The following is a 17,441-nucleotide window of genomic DNA, read 5'->3' as shown; positions in this document are numbered from 1 at the left end:
GGGGGCTCTCCATAGCACGGCGACCCTGTCCGCAGAGGGCCCCTGCGGTTTGTATGGGCTTCGGCTCATGCACTCGCTAAATATTTCCCTGTCCTGCTTCGGCCCTCGGGCTGGGCAGGCCATTTTTATGCCGGTCCGCTGTCCTAACCCTAACCCTGCCACAGGTATCCGAGCCAATGAGCGATTACCTTTCTATTAGAGTAGTCAAAGAAGCTACGTAGTCAGTGTTTGGGAATAAATTATCATCGCTACTATTGTAAAGAAGCCGCACAACAGGGTGTCTACCTACTCTCAACGCTGCCATTGCCGTTCCTTACAAGACTATTCTCCCGCGTCCCGGTTGCACTACCATACATCAGTACTCTCCGCCGTTCCTGACTCCTGCTCCGGCCATCCTCGTTAAACGATGCCCAGCTTACAACCCTCTGCCGACCAACAGAGTTCGGCGTCGCTGTGACATCTCGGTCAAAGCCTGCACTCGAACCCGGCCGGCCCACGATTCCGTCTCGAGGCGGCGTATGCACCAGAAGCAGACCCTATACACGTCAGTCAGTAAGTGCTCGACTAGTAATGGGTTGTACACCACGTACCTGAGCAGGCGAGAGTCCTATTAGACTGACCGTGCTCGTCTTATTCCTCAAAACCGGTTGACTCCCACTCGGCAACACGAGCGTCGCCGCCCTCCTCCTCCCGACACTCCCAAACCCGTTGCCTATGCCCCCACCCGCACCGCCTCCCACGCCTGCTTCGCTCGCGATCTCACTCTGGCCTGCATCGCCATCGTATTCGAATTCAGAGGCTTCGACGTCGGGCGCACCGCTCGGCGCCCAGGCGATGATGAACACCCCTGCAAATGTCGCGGCGCAGCCGTAGAGGAAGGTGACCATCTCGTGGAACGTTGCGCGCCGGAAATCCCCGTACAAGATCGCGGAGCCTACAATAGCGGAGAGGTTGAACAGGACGAATTGGATGGGTATGACTACCTATAAGAGCAGGAACGCGTTAGAGACTACAACTAGGGTGTGGTGAGCCAACGCTTACCTTGCCGTCGAATCGCATGAGGGCACGGTTGAGGTATCGGATCTGCCCAACCCCCGTTCCAATCAGGACGACTATCAGAGGGTAGGATATCCATTCGGCGAACATCTCAAACCCTCGGGTTGTCAGAAGTGTCGATACCCCCTTGGTGGATAAGACAGTAAAGCCGCCTAGTACCACGCGATTAATTCATGAGCACCCAGCCAACTTCTGTATGCAGGCTCACCGAAAAGTGCACATAGTCCAACATCTATGAAGACATATCTCCTGCCTAATTCCCCGCGGGATAGACCAGACAGGATAACCATGCCCACAAGGTACACGATAGCGTAGGTTATGAATGCTTGTTGACAAATAGCTTCAATAAGCCCGTGAGGGTCAAGCTTCGTATCCGACGTGTTAGACGAGAACACGACGGTGATGGCGCCGACAATGGCTACGAGGACACCAAATATTTCACGCTGGCAGGTCCATTAGTTTATTACACGCCTCCGAAGTTGGACGGAAGTCCCGAGGGGGATAGATCGCACCTTGCGAAAGCGTTCATGCAGGAGTAAAGGCGCAAACGCGCAGTTGGCGATAAGCGCGAACTTGGGCACACCTATCAGTTCGTAAAGAGACTTGAGGACTGCGGCTGCTCATACATACTGTGCCTAGGGGTGCTACCACAGAGGCGGGAGCAAATGCGTAGGAGATGAAATTGCCTATCTCTCCGACGTTCATGAGCAGGAAGCCTGTCCACCTGCAGAATTGGTAAAATCGATGGTTGGGTCTGTCAGGGAGCAACAAATACATACCAAAGCTTCGATTTCAGGTAGTCACTCTCCTTACCCTCCGGCTCGGGCTCGGGCTTGGGGGTTCCTACAAGCTTGTTCCTGGACTTGAGTCTCCTGCTGGTCTTATGACGCCTCGGCTTGTTCAACTCATCCGCACTTGTGATTTCTACGGGTATTAAGGCATGAGAAGCGTCCGGGTCAACATCTAGGGATGAGGCAGTCGCGGGACTAGACTTGGATCGACGGAGAGGAAACGGGTTGAGGCGAGACATGAATGTCCGTTTGGGTGCGGGGACCGAGATGGGATTGGGGCTCGGAAGGGGACTGGCACCATAATCCCGTACCAGGGATGTGCCATTGGTTAGCAGAGGCATCGACTCGGACGACCCGCCGCTCGGGAATGGCTGCGTATTGGGCTCGAAGCGCGCGTACTCGCCGTTATCCTCTTCCTCCCTTTCGTGCTCTTCTATCACGTCCTCTACGCGCCGCGCCCTGTTCTTGTCTCTCTCATCGCCGGCCCGCGCGAGTTTCTCGGACTCGAGCCGCCGATGGGCGAGTTTCTGGAGGTTGAGCGCGAGCGAGATGAGGACGTTCCCGGAAATAGCGACGGTGACGCCGATGATGCTGGACATTGTTACGTGCGGGAGCTCGATGCCTTCGGGGCCGCTGTCCTGCCAGAGTACGGGCGGCCATGACTGCGGGGGGAATAGAACGGGCATCGCTGGTCGCGTCGGCGTCAAGCACGTCGGAGCAGGAGACAAGTTTGTGAGTGGAGGGGGAGCAACGAGCGTAGTGGACGATCTAAGAATAATGAGGCAGCATCATGGGCTGCACAGAGCAGGCTCGGGCAAGAAGCACTCGCCAATCCAGCACGGTCCGATCGCCGCTATATGTGGAAACAGTCACACCAGCAGCTGACACGTTCGCCTCGCGTCCGTCCTCTCTGCACTCTCTCCAGACGCCACAACGAGCACTCGCAATCGCCTGTTCGACGCCGAAGATGCGCACCAAACACGCAGCGCACTCCTTTCCCGCTTTCCCAGTCTATTCCGCAGCCTTTGTGGGCTACAATGAACTCGTACTGGGCGGGGGCGGCGGGGCAACCAGGAGTGGGATCAAGAACAAACTGGTGTGCTGCGTAGCTCTCTCTTGCTACGCGTAGACTGAGACATGGCTGCCAAAGAGGTTGTACCGTGTGGAGAATGAAAAGTCCCTGGACCTCCTGGACGAGTACGAGTTTGCCATGAATGAGGACGTGCCTATGAGTATGGCTGCGCACCCCAAGGTATGTCTCCATGATTTCTCTGACTGGCCGGAAAATGAAGCCAAAGCGTTCCTGTAGACGAAAGCCATTGTGTGCGGTGTAAATAGCTCGCACGAGAAAATGCTGCGGGGGGAGAACGAGAATTGTCGGATGTTGTCCGTGAAAGACAAGAAGTGCGTCTCGCATCGTCAACGAGAATCACTCGAACTCAAATATCTGGGTAGATTCAAGCTTGAAAGCGCAAACGGTACTATACCTCCGGAAGATGAGGAGGAATACCAGGTAAATGATTCTTCGAGGTTTCGCTGCCCACAAGGACTGATAGACATAGAGAGCGACTTCTTTCTCTGAAGACGGCAACTTTGTGGCAGCTGCTGGACAGCACCATGTGAGCTGACTGCTACCAGGCACGATTCTATCTTTCGCTTAACCTTAGCGTGCAGCTATCCGTATTGTCATATCCCAGTATGTCCCGCGCAACCAAAGACGTCCACATCTCCGACGACGAGATCTACGATGTCTCCTTCTCAAGTTCATCCGTGGGTACTCCCTAATCGTGTGTCTACCACCCAGCCTAACAGCCATCCCTCTTCGTTAGTTGGTCTTAACTCTCACCAAGGGCCTGCGTGTCTACGATCTACCCAAAGACATCAGCGTCAGCCAAGAGAGCAAAAAGGGCAAAGAGAAAGAAGTGCCCCTGCCCGATCTTGCTCTCGCTCAGACTATCAAGCGGCCCACGCTCCCCGGCGCAGAGTCGTACAACGTCAGCTACCGCGCTGCGAGGTAGACTGTCCCCCTCATCCAGAGGTATATCAGTTGTGACGCCTGGCTTTTTAGATTCAAGCCGGGCAGCAATAAGATCATCTATTCGGCGATCAACTCCGCGCCTCCAAGGGGGAAGGGCAAGGCGCCGCCGCGGCGAGCGTACGTCTGCACGATCCAGGGCGATAAATCCGGCTGGACGGTCGAGAAGAAACGCAAGGTGTCTGACGGGAGTATAACCGTCTTCGATGTCAGGTGAGACAAACCCGCTTGCATGACTTGGGACAAACTGGTCCTAACGTCCCCTATAGCTTGGACGGGAGGTTCCTTGCGTATGGATCGTCAGATCTTTCCATCGGCCTGCTAGATGCTACGACTTTAGCGGTAAATCTTAGTTGCTTTCCGAGTTCGCCACGCTGCTGACGTTTACCACCTATCAGCCCCTCCTGACCATCTTGAGAGCGCACGAGCTTCCCCCCACTGCCCTTCGGTTCAACCCTCCGTCAAAATTGCTTATCTCGGGAAGCGCGGACAACACTCTGCGTGTGATTGAGGTTCCTGAATTTAGCGGTGGAGGTATGGACGCTCTTTCCCTAACTCGTAGTTCGGATGCTGAGAAGACGGGACAGGATGGGGAACGTTCATTCTCATTCTTCTCGCGCTGTTCGTCATCCTCTTCGCTGTGGCCACCCAGTTGTATATCAGCGGACGGATATAAACCCGCCACAAGCAAGCTATGCATGCCAGTGGGTTCGGCCCGCCAGGCGGGTTTGGGTATATTTTATGGGTTCGCTATGATACACTAGTTAGAACATCACCTATGGTACAGGGTCCAATATCCCTCCCTAGTCGTAGTCCTCTTCCTCTACGAGTTTTCGTTTCAGCCCGTTGGGCTGCGACGTCGCCAGAGCGTCCTCCATCGGTTCGTCCGCCGCACTGCCCTCGTCCTCGTCCCCACCTGCAAAGAGCCCGTCATCCTCTTCGTCGCTGCCCTCGTCTGCGTTCCCGCCTGCAGGAGTACCCATGATATCCGCGTCCGATGGGGTAATGGCGTTTACTGGGCCACCCTGATGAGACACCATGCTCACGTCCCCGTCGTCCTGTTCGGCAGAGGGGATGGCGGCGGGCTCCATCTCTTCATCGCCCTCCTCCTCCGAGTCGGATTCCTCGATTTCCTCGACTTCCTCGTCGTAGATGGTCTCTGTCGGTGGGGGCTTGTTGGGGATGAGATCAAAGTCCACTGCGGTGAGACAGTCCGACGCTGGAGGGAGACGGACGCCAAAGACCTCCGGAACAGGCGGCAGGGGAACAGAATTTGTTTGCGTTGCAAGAGAAAGGAGGTACTGCGCGATCATCGACGAGTTGATACAGCACACTCATGGCAGATATGACGAATCGCATTCGCACCTCCTTGGGAACTCTCCCACCAAACTCCCAGCCGACACGCGCCTGGATGGCGAGGACGACGTCGTCATGGCTTATCTTGCCCGATCTTCCAGCATGTTCCGCGTAGACCAGCGCGTCGGAAAGGACCTGCGAGGTGTACCGGTGGGAGAACTCGAGCAGCTGGTGCAGGACACCGGGCTGCGCGTCCTGCACGGACGGAGTGGACGCGAGGATCAGAGCAATGGCGCGTGCTGTTGGAGGCAGCGTTTCCGCGGGTGCTGGTCGGGACATTGAAGGGACGCAGCAGAAGTTTCGGAGGACAGATAGAGGGGTGTCCTCGAGTAGAACGCGAGTGGTTGGAGTTCACGAACTGCGCCGCAAGGTCTCTCTGTTGCTTTCAACGGTATACTTGCAAGAAACGATTGTATACTGCAGCTCTGTCTATCGGACAGCAGGCCGACGCATATGTAGACTATACCGAGAGAAAGCAAAGCCGAAGGATGAGCCCTGCGTAGTGGCTGATTCAGTGGCACCAAGATAGCCTCCGAGATTGAAACTCCGCCGGCCGCATCGGTGACGAAACGCGGCTATATAGCGGCAGCCCGTCCGCGTCAGGCTTCCCACCGCTGCCAGTATCCTCGTCTTCACCATGTTCCGCTCGTCCGTCGCAAAGACCGTTCTCAACGCCGCCCCCCGCGCAAGCAGAGTCGCCGCTCGCCCTGCGCTCGCCCGCGGGTACCACGAGAAGGTGATCTCGCACTACGAAAACCCAAGAAATGTACGTCACTGTGAGGGTCGGGGCTCGCTTTATCTGATAATTTTGCCTGCTCTAGGTCGGGTCGCTGCCCAAGAACGACAAAGATGTGGGCACAGGTCTCGTTGGCGCCCCTGCGTAAGTCTCTCATCTACTATGTGTCTCGTTGCATGAGCTTACCCGCCGTCGTAGTTGCGGGGATGTCATGAAACTGCAAATTCGCGTCGACGAAAATGGCATCATCTCCGATGTCAAGTTCAAGACCTTTGGATGCGGTAGTGCCATCGCGTCAAGCTCGTATATGACCGAGCGCGTCAAGGGCTTGTCGCTGGAGGAGGCTGAGAAGATCAAGAACACGGAGATTGCGAAGGAGTTGGCGCTGCCGCCGGTGAAGTTACATTGTTCCAGTACGTGTACCTTGTTTTCCTGTAGTGCGTTAACTCACGAAGCTTTGTTCAGTGCTTGCCGAGGATGCCATCCGCTCCGCCATCCGGGATTACCGGACAAAACGCCAGACCGCGGGTAACCCAAAGGCGAAGGGCTTCATCGATGTCTCGCAGAGCGCCGCTACTGGGGAGACAGTGGCGACAGCACATCCCCCGGGTAGCTCGTAGGCTTTTATTTTTCGATGGTGTTGCTTGGCGATAGCGTGGTGTAATTTTACCGTTGTACATTAGTATATCTGCATATCCCTCATAATCATTCATGAAGTTGATGCTTCCACATTGCATATCACTACATTGGTAGTGCCATGGGCCTAACCTTGCCCGGCCACAGAGACACAATGTGGCCAACAATACTAGAAGTACAAACAAGGCAGAGACACTTGGGAGATGGACATGACCCCCGTGTATCAAGCAAAGCGAATGCTACCTACAGCATCTGACACCCCAACCAGTTCTGCGACCTTTCTGCGCTTGCTGAGTAGATCTCCCTCGTAGGTTGGGATCCCTTACCCCCGGATGTAGTCGTCCGCATGCGCAGCAAAGAGGGCATCAATCGAACCAAGGTGTCAAACGGGGAAGGTGAGGAGGCGGCATCGTTCCGTCGACGAAAGGTCGTACTATCAGGGTACCGTCGGAGCGCGAGCCGTTGAGCGCCTATGTTTATCGTCATGATGAGGGCAAGACTTCCACAACTACCGGGGACTCGCCTTGAGCGCTGCGTGGTTGGCAACGCGAACCGCCGCTTGGATATGTTTGACGTTTCCGTTGAGAGGGAGGAAAAGGGACATTAGGTGAACGTCGGCCGCAAGGGAGGTGAAGCTGAAGCTTTGAAGGTTCAGACAGTCAATGACAGGTGATATCATCGACACTTCCCGCCTTGCTGGTCTGTGCGCAAGTACATGTACAGTAGCTTGGATGCTACCGTACGTTGTTTCACAACCTGTTCACCGGGTGTTGGTGTAGTGTGACTCCACAATTATACATCGGTTTGTGCCCCTCGTAATTACTGGCGAGACTTATGATTCCACATTGCACATGCATATCATTGAATTATAAGTTGCGATGAGCATGAAAAGATACATATCAGAACCACGGCCTCGATAAATCATTTCGACGAAGTGCTTCCCTTCTGCCCCACGAACGAGAAAGTACCTCCGGCAAACCATCGCTCGTTCGCCTCCTTGACTCGCTGCGCAGCAGCCGCACGGTTGGTTAGCTCGAATCCTGTCAGAAGTTATCAGCGCATATGCGGTATCAGACCACCCAACCTGCTTACCTTGCACAGGAGTAACCGTTAAAGAAGTAGCAGTACCCGACGTCTGCGAAGACTGGGCTGCCTTCGTGAGGGCTGCCGTGCGCAGCTTGTTCGCCTTTGACAATTTCGCTATTTTAACAAATCAGCTCCAGCTCGACGGAAAGGTGTGTAAAATGGCACAAACCTCTGCTCTTCGCATCGCCCATGCCAGCCCGCACTTTGCCCGTCCCGACACCAATCATTCCGAGACCCTTCGTCTGGTCGAACGCGCCGACTTCTTCTTCCGGCTGGCCAAACGCCATCCGGTTCTGCAGCTTCCGCAGTTCTGTCTGCGCATATGCCTCCTTTGCTTTCCGCGCACTGCACAAAGGTTAGATTATCGAAACATCAGCAGCATTGGCAGCAACCCACCGTCGACCACCGCGCCTCTTCTTAGGACCGTCGTTGGGAACTGGTAAAGCCTTGATAACCTTGGGCGGGAGAGGCGCCGCGAGGCGATCTATCTGCTTCTCGATTTTCTCCCGCAGTTCCGAGCCGTAGCTCCCTGTCTCGGATACGAGAAATGAGCTCTGATCCAGCATACAGTCAGCGTACATGCGCTCACCGTCCGTTCTTCTGCGCTCCAGGTCCATCCGCGCAGCGAGCACGCACTTGGCACCAACTGTCCGCTGAATCTTGGACTGGAAATCCGGTGGGGTGTGTTGTACCACTTCTGACTGGAATACGAAACCAGTGTGCCGCTTCTGCGTCGCGGTAGAAAATCCAGCGGCAATCTTCTTCTGCGCTCCCAACAACTGTCGTCCCAAGCATCCCGTCAACCCATCATCCACACCAGTTTCTCTCAAGCAAGCACTCACATGGACATTGCACGCGGGCATTTTAGCCAGACCACTGAGACCGCCGGCGACACCCAACAACTTCGCTGCTGTAGTAGTACCAACAATAGCTGATAGGTTCGGCGCCAACACATTCATTCTCGAGCTCACGTACATGAAAATCTGAACCGGCAATAAGCACGACGGCATGACGGTCAGATCATATCCATTTTCCTCACCTTTTTCCGGGCTTCTTCCAAGCGGTCGGCGAGGTCGCATGCTCGCTGGACAGCGGCGTATTGCGCGTCCGTTAGTTGGTGCCCCGAGGTTGTCGTGGCTGTGACTAGGACACTCATGATGACTGCTGGGGGGAGTACACCGGCGAGGTCGACTTTGGTAGGATCCTGTGTATGCGCGTCAGGGCTAGGACGCCCCTGGAAAGTGAAGGAGACGAACCTCTGCGTTGCCCAGCGCACGGACGGCGCGAATGTACATCGCGGGGTCTGTGACGAGCTGCTCGAGCTCCGGGAACTTTGTGGCATAGTGATCGCGGATGAACTAGACAGCCAGAGGCGTCAATACCCAGCCAACCAGCACACTAGACACATGCTTGCCTTGTTCACGACCAGGATCTCATTGTCCACGTCGACCGACAAGTTGTTCGCCTGCACGATGAGGTTATACTCGGGGTTCTCGTGCGCGGGCAGGGTGGACATGGACGCGGCGGGCGTCGGCGCGGACTGGTACTTCTCGATTTCCTGGGATCCGTGATTCAGCAGCAGCGGCACCACCGCCAGCACGCGCGACGCACCTTCAATATCTCCTTCATGCGCTTGCTCCCCTCGAGCTTCGCCACCTGGCCGACGTCCTCGACGCCGCCGAGCTCCATGCGCTGCACCTCCTCCGCGTCGAGCTCCTCCGCGGGCTTCATCCCGCCGGCCATGACCAGCGTGCCGACCTTCGCGTCGTCGTCGTTCTCCTCTCCTTCACCCCCTTCGCCCTCGCCCTCGCCGTCGTCGTCGTCGTCGTCGCTCATGTCGACGTCCTGCGAGGCGGCCTTGCGCTTCGTGCCGACGCCGGAGGTGGAGGCCTCCGCGGGCTGCTGCTCTTCCTGCTGGATCTGCGCGTCCTCGTCTTCGCCGCCGGAGAGCCCGTCGAGGTCGGCGAGGAGTTCGTCTGCGAGGCCGCTCATGACGTTGGGTGTTCGAGGAGGATGAGTGCGAGGGAGGGTGTGTAAGTAGCAAAGTACCAGGCGAAGCTCCCGCGCGGTCCCTGAATACTGTGCACGTGACTGCTACCGACCATCATCGACTTCCTTGAACTTGTTGCACTTTACACTACTGTTGCAGGCCAGCGTGGACAAATACTTCTATGTTTCATCATTATTCTCGCTCATATGAATGTTCTAAGGTGCTCCGTCAAGGCTAAGAGGGCCAAGCTCTGCCCGTACGGCATGCTGGTCAAGGGTATCTGCCTGTACCCCTCCAAATCGTCAAAGACCGGCGTGCCAAACGACACCTGCAGCAGCTCCCCGCTGTCCGAAATATTCGCCAGAACCGCGTGCACGGCCTTGCGCGCGCACTCGAGGTACCGCTCCTCCTTGGGGATCAAGCGCAGGCGGATGGCCTTGAGGATCCCGTACGCGAAGCCGGCGGTGGCGGACGCCTCGAGGTACGAGCGCGGGTCGTCGAGGAGCGTGTGCCAGAGCCCGCTGGCGGGGTCCTGGCAGCGCACGAGCGCGTCGATCTGCGCGCGCAGCGTCGCGGCGAGGAAGAGGCGCAGGCCGTCGGAGGGCGGGAGCGCGAGGAGCTCGATAAAGTCCGGGATGGCGACGGTGACCCAGGAGTTGCCGCGGCCCCAGCGCGCGCGGCTGAAGTGGTGGCGGCCGTCGAAGGTCCAGCCTAGGGATACGAGTAATGAGAAGGGTGGAAGGCGGGTAAGGTGATGTGCGCACAGTGGAACCAGAGACCGGTGGCGGGGTCGGCGAGGTACTTGACGTGGAGCATAAACTGCCTCTTTGCCTCCTCGACGTAGTCCGGGCGGCCGAGGACGAGCCCGATCTTGGCGAGGGGGAGGACGGACATGATGAGGGTGTCGTCCCAGAGCTGCTGGCGGTTCTCGTCGACGTAGGTGATGTGCTGGAGGCCGCCCTCGTCGGTGCGGGGCATGTCGTGCATGAGCCACTCGGCCCAGGAGTCGAGGTGGACGAGGTAGTCGGCATGGCGGGCTTCGTGGAGGTAGGCGGCGGTGAGGAGGGGGGACATGGTGTTGACGTTCTTGGTCGTGCCGGCGTCGAAGCGGTCCCTGAACCATGCCAGGGCTATGCGGAGGGGCTCGGGGTCGCCTGTGATCTGGTGGAGTTTGAGGAGGCCGTACAAGCCTGGGCGAGTGCGGTGAGCTGAAGGTTGCGTGGGTCGTAAATATAGCCACCTATCCCGTGTGTCCACTGTAATATAACGGAGTTAGCGGAGGACGGTCGATAGCCTTTGCGCTGACCTCCCAGTCGTTCCAGCCCTTTGTGTCGATGGTTCTGCCGTCTGCCAAGGTGAGCAGGAACTGGCCGGAGTCGTCCTTGATGTTGACGAGGCAGTCGACGAGTTTCTTGATGGTGCGGACGACGGCGACCTTTTGCGAGTGGACGGACATTGTGAACAGCGCGATGGACGGTGTTCCATTGACTGTTATATCGCGGCCTGACTGCCCCGGCCCGGTGTCTCCGCCGAGCAAGCACGACCGACTTGTCTTGCCATCAGACCCCGATTGAAATTCTCGTGCCGATGGTTTACGAGCCTCATACTTAGAGGCTGCTCCCGTTTGCTCTCCGTCCGGGTAAGCCACCATGTCTCTCAAAGAGGACGTGCAGATCGAGGACCTTGCAGAGGTCCGTTCGGCCAGCACACTTGACCGTGAGTGTCCAGCCCACTTACTCGACGCGTTTCACTCAATACTGCCTGCCAGCCCCCGCAAAAGGCGTCGATGCCGAAGTAGCAGAGTTCTTCGCCCAGAACCATGTCCACACCAAGATCGACGACGCCACCAACCGGCGCCTCCGCTGGATGGTCCACAAGCGCGTCCTCCTCGTCATGGTCGTCACCTACTTTGCCCAGACCTTGGACAAAGGGTACGGACGGAAATCCAGCCGAAACAAGCCTGGATTGACTCGCCTTACAGGACCCTGAATTTCGCATCGATCATGGGTATTATCAAAGACACCCATCTCGTCGGGCAGCAGTATGCCTGGCTCACGACTTGCGGTCTGTCTTGGTCATCTCTGTGCATCTCTCACATGACCTGACGGACAAATTGCAGTCTACATTGCCATGTCAGTGGCAGTTCCTTGCAGCCTAACCATGCATCCAACCAGAAATCCCGCAGATTGGTCTGGGAGTTCCCAAGCAACCTCCTCCTGCAACGCCTGCCCGTCGCAAAGTTCCTCGCATTCAAGTAAGGGACCCTGTGCCGTCATATCACGTTGCATGCTCATCTCTGCTTTCCGCAGCATCATGGCATGGGGCGTCGTCCTAGCCTGCACCGCCGCCTGCCACAACTTCACCGGCCTCGTCATCGTGCGCACCCTCCTCGGCATCTTCGAATGCGTCTGCCAGCCCGCCTTCGTCTTCCTGTGAGTATCCCTATCTTATCCCGCTCACTCTACCCACAAACGAGTAACGACAACCAGGTCCACGATGTGGTACACCCGGAAAGAGCAGGCACTCGTCATCGGCTCGTTCTACGCCATGAACGGCTTCCAGCAGTGCGTCGGCGGGCTCATCGCCTACGGCATCGCGCACGTCCACAGCGGCGCGATCAAGAACTGGCAGCTGCTCTTCACGGTGCGCGCGCGCACACCGCTATCCCCGCAAGTCAGCACAGACCGCTCACCCGTTGCTTTGCAGCTGCTCGGCTGCATCACCGTGGTGTGGGGCCTGTTCGTGATGTTCTGGCTCCCGGACAGCCCGATGCGCGCCAAGTGCTGGTCGAAAGAGGACCGCGTGCTCATCGCGGAGCGCGTAAGGGCGAACGAGACCGGCATACAGAACAAGCAGTTCAAGGTACGCCCTGCGCTACAGCTCACCTCGAGCCTTGACAAGCCTGACTGGGGGTATGCAGTGGCACCAAGCCAGTGAGTTTTCGTTCACAGTACTTCTTGCTTACTCGGGAGGGAGGGGTAAGCAAGAAAAATGCTGATTCCACGACTACAGTCGAGGGCTTCACAGACCCGACCGTCTGGGCGGTGACCTTCATCTCCTTCACGAACGGCCTCCCCACCGGCGGGCTTGGCGCCTTCTCGAACATCATCCTCAGCGCTTTCGTGCGTCCCCTCAATCTGCCGCAACCGTGAATTCCTGATTGCGAGCGGCGTACCAGGGCTTCACGCAGCTGCAGACGTACCTGCTCGCGATCGCGCAGGGCGCGATCATCATGGCGTTCCTGTTCAGCGGCGCGTGGCTCTCGACGCGGTATAACCAGAAGCTGTTGTTTGCGTTCGTGAGTGTTGTGCTTCCCACCGGTGACCAGTGCGGAATTCAAATGTTGATCGGGTCTTCGCTGTAGCTTTATACGCTGCCGAATATCGCTGGGACGATAGTATTCCTGAGTAGGCTGTCCTTGCCCTCCTCTATATTTGACATCCTTGGCTCATGAGTTCGCACCGTTCAGCCGTCCCGACCACGCCGCACACCAAAGTGGGATTGCTGCTTGCATTCTAGTACGTCCCCATCTTACAATTTCATTTCTCCGCATGATTAGAGTATTGATTGTCACCCGTGCAGCTGCACGCAGGGGTTCGGCGCGGTCGCCATCCTCAACCTCGCTGTCATGTCTGGGAACGTGGCGGGCCGCACCAAGCAAGTCGTCGCGTCCAGTATGGTCTTCATGTACGTTCCCCCCCTGCGATACCGCTTCCCGCGTTACTGAATAATAATTCTCTCGACAGAGCATGGGCAGTCGGCAACGCAGTCGGTCCGCAAGGTAAACACCGCGCCCCTTGAACTTCCCGTAGTCGCGCATACATCACTGACCCATCACACTGCAGTCTTCCGGAGCAACGACGCCCCGCGCTACACGAAAGCCTTCGTGGTGCACATCGTCATCTACGCGATCCAGTGCACGGCCATCGTCCTCCTGCGCGTGCACCTCATGCGCCAGAACGTGCTCAAGCGCCGCGCGAAGGGCCTCGCGGCGACCAGGACGAGCGGGCAGCATCCGGTGAGTGCGCCCGCTTCTTTGTGGACTGACAAGACGTTGACTTGTGCGTGCTTTGAGAATGAGCGGATTGAGCATAGACATGCGTTTGATGACCTTACGGATAAGGAGAATCCTGACTGTGAGTTGTTACTGACGACACTCTTACTGAGACACTGGCTAACAGCCGCGTCTAGTCCGATACGTTTACTGAGAGCTTTGGGTTCTACGACCCGCATGTGCCCTGTTGTAAGATATAACGCCCTGATGTATTGCTATATTACCTGGATCTATTCTTTTTTACTCAGTCTCGATGTCGGGTGTCTGCAGGGTAAAACCTCCGCGTCAGGTTGTGATTATCCAAGAAGTACGACAAGAATTATAAGCAGCTATACAGTGAAATCTAAGGCATGTGCCTCGCCCACAACGTAGGAACGGCGAAGTCGGTTTACATGTAGTGCGGGTATCATTTCGTCAAGGCGAGGATTGAGGCGCCTCCATCTGCGGCCACCCTCTTCCTAGTCTTCATAAGGATGTATCGACGGCCGAGCTGATCCAGCGACCTCGGTCCCGCCAGGCTGCCGACGGGCTTCCCTGTAGTAAATGTGCCTAGCCCAGACGGCGCCAGGACGATGGCCTCCCCGGTCTGTAGAATGGGCGAAACCTTCAGCAAAGGCACGGGGATAAGGAAGAAGACCAGTCGTACCCTCAGCCGCACTATCTTGTCAAAGACTTTCCCGCCTGCAAAGTCTGCGGAGACGTGCTTGATGATGTGGTCCCACCAGGTCGGGGAGGAGAAGCGGTGCAGGATCGCGACCGTGCAGAGATCGAGGAGCACCGGAGGAACAACCGTAGGTTCTGCAGCAGTTCGGCGATCAGCGTAGAGTACAGCGGAATTTGTAGATATCATTTGCTTACCCTGTGTGCTGATGATGACCCGCATGGCGAGATGACGCTGCTCACGGATTAGCATTGAGAGCGCATTTGTTAATCCAGATGAGCCGTTATTGACAGAGAGATACTGGATAAGCATCGTAATCAGCGCTTCGTAACAGGTGCGTGGCATTTACTTTGTGCGCCTCGTCAACGACTAGGACTTTGCCAGTCCCGACATCTGACCGAAGGAAAAGCCTAGTGGTGATCTCGAATATCCCGCATGCGGACGCGGCGTCAATAAAGGGGCTGGAGAGGTCAATGATCGTGATTTGCCTTAGCAAACAGGGGCCTTCGACTTTTGACGTCCTTTTCAGATGCGGTAAATGTCTTCATGAGTGCCATCCGTTGTTCGAGACATGCCAGCTGCGCAGGGTTCCAGTTACGCTTGTGTTCTTCCAATCTCTTCTTGAAATCATCCGCGGTGAAGTTCTCTCCGAGGTCCCTCAATATCGACTAGTGAAGTGAGATGTTACGTTACAGAGATAAGCTCGCGGAACAAGGAACAGGGCGCGCACCAGGATAACCTGTACATACAACGGTGCAGAGTCGCTCGACTCCACAGCCATCATGGAGAGGAATGCCTCTGCATCCAGCTCTGACTGCTTGAACAGCAAAGCCTGCACAGTTACATTGCTCCCCAGCGGCCGGTAGATCGCCTGCATAGTATTTAGTGAAGACTTTGCCACAAAAACACGCACCGGCGGGGGCGTGACACCAGACACGTCCGAGACACCCAGCCATGCTGCTTCGCACGGCCGGGAATTCACGCCCCCGTCACCGAAATGCAAGACTAGCCCGGAGAGCTCCTTCTCGAGAGAGCCGATCTGCGGGTAGCCAGTGATGAACATGCTTTCTAGTATGACGGAGACAGTGTGGGATTTCCCGGAGCCTTGAACACCGCAGACAATGGTTGAGAAGGGCGCGTTCTAGGAAGGTTTAACTTGTTAGAGGAGACATCATGCGAGTTCAAAATGATTTACTGTGTTGAAGTACAGCCTTGGATCATCAAGCTTTTCACTCGTCCCAGGAGACCTGTTCGGAGTTCTATTAGATGCAACAGCCCGTATTCCAACTAAAAATGACACACAATATTGATTGGACACTTCCAAGGACCCCGTACTGCGCGTTAGCGTTGTCAAAGTCTGCCTGGACGTAAGCATCCATGGTCAGGATCGGAGCCGTCGCCAGCTCGTGATCATGGTCGTCACCCGAGTGCAGAAAGTCGCGCCCGCTGGCAGCTGGGCTACGTAGCCCTGTAGCCCGTAGCCCGTAGCCCTGGCAAAGCCCGGGCTTCCGACATTTCGTAGCCCTGTAGCCCCGCGTCAGACTGGCTGGCTTATGGCCGGCCTAGCTCTGCGACCTTAATGAAGCCGCCGAGAGCTCCGAAGCTCACGCCGGCGAATGCGTCCAAAATGGCGGAGCTTAGGCCAGGGTATAAATCCTAGTCTCCTCTGAATCCCCTCCCTTCTCTCCCCTCGCGTCCTAGTGTGTATTCCATGTCCTTATCTATATAGTATCGGTTATATTATTGGATGTGCCTGATATGTACATGTATACTAGCGTCGAATTTTTCGAAGTGCCACGCCAAACCACACTGGCAGCGTGACTTACGATTGCATGCAACAAGACAAAAGTCGGGCACTTTCAGATGCGCGTGATCTGCCACAGTGCCAGTGCATCCATTTCCGTTATCTGTCCAACAGTGATAACACGCATGCGAAGTATGCGTATACTGTATTTATTAGTGCTCCGCAACGCTACTTCAATTGCAAGTGCTGCCACACCACGGAGCAAGAGACTTCAGACATATACTTCATTTCATCCGACCGCAACGTTAGCATTTTGATTCTGCCATGCGTGTCACAACCAACTAAACATATGGGCATTGTGTCGCCGAACTATGATAAATGCCACTACGTATACGTCGCAGTTAGCACACGCACGTAGCGTCGAATCATACTTAAAATCAAATTATACTGTGTACCATACTAGTAGGCTACTGTATACTACATCTACGAGAGGAGGGGGGGCGCGTTGAGCTGCAAGCAAGCGGGTATATATACATTTCGGAGGTCGATTCATCACGTAGCCCGGGGCTACCGACGCCCGTAACCGGCCGGTTCCTGTCCGCGTAGCCCTATAGCCCAGCTCGGCTCGAGTGCAGCAGTCTGTAGCCCGGGGCTACGAATCCATAGCCCGTAGCCCTGTAGCCTTTGCGTTAGGGCTACGGGCTACGGGCTACAGGGCTACGTAGCCCACCAGCCAACGCGCGCGACGTTCTCCCCGAGTGACACCAAAAGCGAGAGCCCTTAGACTTGGGACTGCACCCTAAGACGCGAGACCAAGGGGTCTTGAAAACCTTATTTTGCCACCCCACCTGAACGCCCCCCCTGGGTACCCCACCTCGTCCCCTCTGACTTCAACGCTCGAGCACCGGTGTACATACAGGACACGTCAGCGTCTACGCTAGTATAATAAGGCTCGTCCTCTTCTCTGCCCGACTCCCGTCCTCGCTGTCTGCCCCGTCGACCGCCGTGCTCTTGCCGCTTCCGGCCGCGGTCCGGGTAGAAGTCTGGTAGCAGACCCCTAGGGCGGACTACCACGTGTCAAGTGACAGCGTCGGCATCGCAGGTGAGGCGCTTCTTCGGCGCTGCGTCCCGCCTCTCCGGCGCATCGTCGCCGCCCGCTGTAGGTCCGTCGTCGTCGTCGCCGACGATGAGCACGGCTGTAGCACTTCTATGTAGTCATAAAAATACCGAATAAATCTCGTTAAATACAATAAAATCCTACAATTGAGCTGATATATATGTGCCATTACTTACATA

General features: G+C 56.4%; 8 protein-coding genes across 8 annotated transcripts; 3 read left to right on the top strand and 5 right to left on the bottom strand.

Moving 5' to 3' along the window:
- Window positions 1–226: 226 nt before the first annotated feature.
- Window positions 227–2,596, bottom strand: GLOTRDRAFT_55275 (DUF803-domain-containing protein). The gene is made up of 7 exons (XM_007863679.1): window positions 1,836–2,596; window positions 1,687–1,780; window positions 1,569–1,628; window positions 1,265–1,499; window positions 1,042–1,208; window positions 591–983; window positions 227–536 (listed from the first exon to the last, which is right to left on the bottom strand). The coding sequence occupies exons 1-7, from the start codon at window positions 2,531–2,533 to the stop codon at window positions 282–284; spliced, it is 1,902 nt and encodes a 633-aa protein (XP_007861870.1). The 5' UTR covers window positions 2,534–2,596; the 3' UTR covers window positions 227–281.
- A 218-nt stretch (window positions 2,597–2,814) lies between these two features.
- On the top strand, window positions 2,815–4,558 carry GLOTRDRAFT_125665 (uncharacterized protein; the record flags this gene model as incomplete). The annotated part of the gene is made up of 11 exons (XM_007864574.1): window positions 2,815–2,943; window positions 2,998–3,099; window positions 3,157–3,251; window positions 3,303–3,360; window positions 3,410–3,466; window positions 3,522–3,617; window positions 3,677–3,861; window positions 3,916–4,095; window positions 4,152–4,224; window positions 4,281–4,416; window positions 4,470–4,558. 11 exons carry the CDS (start codon window positions 2,815–2,817, stop codon window positions 4,556–4,558), a joined length of 1,200 nt encoding a protein of 399 aa, XP_007862765.1.
- Window positions 4,559–4,685: 127 nt separating this feature from the next.
- Window positions 4,686–5,517, bottom strand: GLOTRDRAFT_90972 (TFIID-domain-containing protein; the record flags this gene model as incomplete). The annotated part of the gene is made up of 2 exons (XM_007864186.1): window positions 4,686–5,183; window positions 5,248–5,517. 2 exons carry the CDS (start codon window positions 5,515–5,517, stop codon window positions 4,686–4,688), a joined length of 768 nt encoding a protein of 255 aa, XP_007862377.1.
- A 439-nt stretch (window positions 5,518–5,956) lies between these two features.
- GLOTRDRAFT_20380 (FeS cluster assembly scaffold IscU) lies at window positions 5,957–6,492 on the top strand (the record flags this gene model as incomplete). Its single annotated transcript, XM_007863438.1, has 4 exons — window positions 5,957–6,004; window positions 6,060–6,118; window positions 6,173–6,387; window positions 6,440–6,492. Coding segments are annotated over 4 exons (375 nt in total), but the record flags the coding sequence as incomplete, so codon positions are not given.
- Window positions 6,493–7,531: 1,039 nt separating this feature from the next.
- Window positions 7,532–9,532, bottom strand: GLOTRDRAFT_33809 (Nop domain-containing protein; the record flags this gene model as incomplete). Its single annotated transcript, XM_007863528.1, has 10 exons — window positions 7,532–7,650; window positions 7,703–7,810; window positions 7,866–8,041; window positions 8,093–8,225; window positions 8,286–8,475; window positions 8,539–8,679; window positions 8,736–8,900; window positions 8,953–9,054; window positions 9,120–9,254; window positions 9,308–9,532. The coding sequence occupies 10 exons, from the start codon at window positions 9,530–9,532 to the stop codon at window positions 7,532–7,534; spliced, it is 1,494 nt and encodes a 497-aa protein (XP_007861719.1).
- Window positions 9,533–9,823: 291 nt separating this feature from the next.
- GLOTRDRAFT_119500 (family 88 glycosyl hydrolase) lies at window positions 9,824–11,142 on the bottom strand (the record flags this gene model as incomplete). Its single annotated transcript, XM_007864185.1, has 4 exons — window positions 9,824–10,397; window positions 10,451–10,876; window positions 10,927–10,942; window positions 10,993–11,142. The coding sequence occupies 4 exons, from the start codon at window positions 11,140–11,142 to the stop codon at window positions 9,889–9,891; spliced, it is 1,101 nt and encodes a 366-aa protein (XP_007862376.1). The 3' UTR covers window positions 9,824–9,888.
- A 189-nt stretch (window positions 11,143–11,331) lies between these two features.
- Window positions 11,332–13,988, top strand: GLOTRDRAFT_136243 (MFS general substrate transporter). The gene is made up of 18 exons (XM_007864184.1): window positions 11,332–11,402; window positions 11,455–11,617; window positions 11,668–11,750; window positions 11,806–11,818; window positions 11,872–11,940; window positions 11,996–12,118; window positions 12,176–12,329; window positions 12,393–12,548; window positions 12,607–12,619; window positions 12,699–12,808; window positions 12,865–12,984; window positions 13,051–13,093; window positions 13,156–13,204; window positions 13,269–13,373; window positions 13,433–13,467; window positions 13,532–13,704; window positions 13,762–13,822; window positions 13,878–13,988. Exons 1-18 carry the CDS (start codon window positions 11,336–11,338, stop codon window positions 13,892–13,894), a joined length of 1,554 nt encoding a protein of 517 aa, XP_007862375.1. The 5' UTR covers window positions 11,332–11,335; the 3' UTR covers window positions 13,895–13,988.
- Window positions 13,989–13,997: 9 nt separating this feature from the next.
- On the bottom strand, window positions 13,998–15,830 carry GLOTRDRAFT_136242 (uncharacterized protein). The gene is made up of 9 exons (XM_007864183.1): window positions 15,704–15,830; window positions 15,597–15,648; window positions 15,315–15,542; window positions 15,132–15,272; window positions 14,900–15,069; window positions 14,751–14,862; window positions 14,599–14,701; window positions 14,387–14,538; window positions 13,998–14,326 (listed from the first exon to the last, which is right to left on the bottom strand). Exons 1-9 carry the CDS (start codon window positions 15,778–15,780, stop codon window positions 14,147–14,149), a joined length of 1,215 nt encoding a protein of 404 aa, XP_007862374.1. The 5' UTR covers window positions 15,781–15,830; the 3' UTR covers window positions 13,998–14,146.
- Between the last annotated feature and the right edge of the window lie 1,611 nt (window positions 15,831–17,441).

Source organism: Gloeophyllum trabeum (assembly GCF_000344685.1).
Source record: "Gloeophyllum trabeum ATCC 11539 unplaced genomic scaffold GLOTRscaffold_00002, whole genome shotgun sequence".
Taxonomy (NCBI): domain Eukaryota; kingdom Fungi; phylum Basidiomycota; class Agaricomycetes; order Gloeophyllales; family Gloeophyllaceae; genus Gloeophyllum; species Gloeophyllum trabeum.
The sequence above is the reverse complement of the archived record's forward strand: the minus strand, read 5'-3'. Positions and strand labels throughout refer to the sequence as shown.